At 41.2% G+C, this 2,693-nt stretch overlaps 1 protein-coding gene across 1 annotated transcript; it reads left to right on the plus strand.

Moving 5' to 3' along the window:
• The first annotated feature begins 775 nt into the window (after positions 1–775).
• LOC103212075 (olfactory receptor 4K15-like) lies at positions 776–1,708 on the plus strand. Its single transcript, XM_007958075.2, has one exon. It carries the CDS (start codon positions 782–784, stop codon positions 1,706–1,708), a length of 927 nt encoding a protein of 308 aa, XP_007956266.1. The 5' UTR covers positions 776–781.
• The last annotated feature ends 985 nt before the right edge of the window (positions 1,709–2,693 follow it).

Below are 2,693 nucleotides of genomic sequence, written 5' to 3' on the forward strand. Positions count from 1 at the left end.
TTCTGTAGTGATACTGCCTCGGAAACCCAAGGAGGGGCCGACTCGATGGCAAATAACAACAACAACAACATGAGTCATAATGGATTCAATAGCAGTGGATTTGCTTTTTTTTTGGTATGAGATATATATCATAATTCCCCAATCTACAGATGCAAAAATGGAGGCACAATGAGCTTAATGAATTTACTCAAGGTCACATCGCTAGGAATTATGAGAGAGCCTTTGAAACTTTGTGGTCAGTCTGATTCTAAAGCCTCACTATCGTATTTTTAAGGAGTTATAAAGTGGTAGAGGTGGTAGAGGTGAGGTGTGAAAATTGTATTTTTAGAATATAGGTATCGTGCTAGGATGCAGAGATGAAAGACAAGTATATAGAATCACTACACAGAAATGTTAGCAGGCAACTGTATCTGCATGCATGTGAGGACTTAAAGGAGCCCTAGTGGAGCAATGGGTGAGCACTCAGCTGCTAAATGAAAGGGAAGCACTTCTGACCCACAAGGGGCTCCACAAGAGAAAAGACCTGGCGATATGTTCTTATAGAGATTACAGCCTAGGAAACCCTATGGAGCGGTTCTACTCTGTCCTATAGGGTCAACTAAATCAGAACATACTCAATGGCACAAAACAACAATATCGAGATCTAAAGTACATAGTGTAGAGCGTGAGATTTGATGCCAGGCTCAGCTTTGCTTACGTACTCCCACAATCCTATGATGTTATATCCATTTCCATTTCATTTACAGGAAATGTTCTCATCTGATTTCAAAAACTTGAAATCATGAACGAAGGAAATAACTCAAGAGTGACTGAATTTGTGTTGCACAGTCTTTCAGGTCCTCGAACGCTACAACTTTTCTATTTTGTATTTTTCACACTTTTTTATTTGTCTGTTTTGTTGGGAAACCTCCTCATTGTGCTCACTGTCCTCTCTGAACCTGTGCTCCACACACCCATGTATTTCCTGCTCAGCAACCTCTCCTTCATTGATGTGTGTCTGTCCACTTTTGCAGTTCCCAAAATGATTGTTGACTTCCTCATGGAGCAGAAGACCATCTCTTTTGAGGGCTGCATGGCCCAGATATTCTTTCACCATGTCTTTGCTGGTGGGGAAATGATGCTCCTCATGGCCATGGCATATGACAGATATGTAGCCATATGTCGACCCCTGCACTATGCAGCTATTATGAGTATACACAAGTGCACAGGCCTTGTGTTGGGCTCCTGGCTTATTGGTGTCCTGCACTCGGTAAGCCAGTTGGTCTTCATAGTAAAACTTCCATTCTGTGGTCCAAATAAAGTGGACAGCTTTTTCTGTGACCTTCCCATGGTTATTAAACTTGCCTGCACTGATACCTATACCCTTGAGATACTGATGCTTTCAGACAGTGGACTAATAACAATGAGTTCCTTTGTGCTCTTGCTCATCTCCTACACAGTGATCCTGGTCACTGTGCGACGTCAATCCTCAGCAGGCATGGCCAAGGCCCGGGCCACCCTGACTGCCCATGTCACTGTGGTGACCCTCTTCTTTGGGCCCATCATCTTCATCTATGCTTGGCCTTTCAATAGCTTCCCAGTGGATAAGTTTCTCTCAATATTCTATACTGTTTTTACCCCTCTCTTAAACCCCTTGATCTACACATTAAGAAATAAGGAGGTAATATCAGCAATGCAGAAACTGAGGAGGCGAAAAGTAAATTCCTAACAGTTTCCTGGCTTTCCCTTGTGATGAAGACAACCATAATAAAAGCACTCACGCATATTCTTTTCCATTCAAACTATTTATATTTGAAGTGAGAAGTTAAATAGATTAATTTGTTGTATATAGGAATGCTGTTTCTTGAAATGTGAACTCTCACTACAAACTATCCAAACTTTAACTGAACCCAGAAACCAAATAGATTCATGTACTTAATCATGTAAATGTAGCATATTTAATGATGCTACAAATAGCAAAATCTGGCCCCACAATTAATTCTTCCTTGTCCAAACATATTAAATTGAAGTTCAGAATTGCAAATGTGGTGGTTCAATGACTACACACAGAAATGGATATCTCTCTATATATAAATAAAAGTTTTTCAAAAGCACTGCTAAATATATACCTGTGCTTTATGTATTCTTTTACTGATTTTCAGGTTCTAGCATCTAACTTAAGACAGTTAAGGTTGTGTATCAACTTAGCTGGGCCATTATTCTCAGTTGTTTAACAGTTACAGTGTTGTCATCCCCCATGATGGGAGCTGACAAAATGTAATCCCCTCCAGGAAGAGATGTACTATGAATAGCCCATCAGTTGAAAGGGGGTTTTCTTAGGGGTATGACATACTTCCAATATATTTGAATCCTCTGGAAAAGTTCTCTGGCTTTTTGCTCAGTCTGACTTGTCTGCCTTGTTATCATCTGACCTCTGGTTCTTTGAACTTGAGCCAGCAGCCTGCCATATTGCCTGCTGATCTTTGAATTTAATAGCCTAAGCGGCCTGTGAGCCAGCAGGGGCCATTTTACCAGCTGATCTTGGATTCATCATCCTCCACAGCCTGTGATCCAGCATCTTGCCATTTGGCCTGCCAAGCTTGGGTTCTTCAGCCCCTGAAGCTATGTGACATGGGATAAACCTACAGCCTGAGGTTTAATACATGACCTCAGGACTTGCCAGCTCTTTCAAGTTCATGTGTCATTTCTTAGAA

Source organism: Orycteropus afer, unplaced genomic scaffold (genome assembly GCF_000298275.1).
Source record: "Orycteropus afer afer isolate SDZICR_OR568_19922 unplaced genomic scaffold, OryAfe1.0 scaffold00844, whole genome shotgun sequence".
Taxonomy (NCBI): domain Eukaryota; kingdom Metazoa; phylum Chordata; class Mammalia; order Tubulidentata; family Orycteropodidae; genus Orycteropus; species Orycteropus afer.

Bases quoted from the DNA above. Each gene is read 5' to 3' on its own strand.
- LOC103212075 (XM_007958075.2), top strand. From the start codon at position 782: ATGAACGAAGGAAATAACTCAAGAGTGACTGAATTTGTGTTGCACAGT.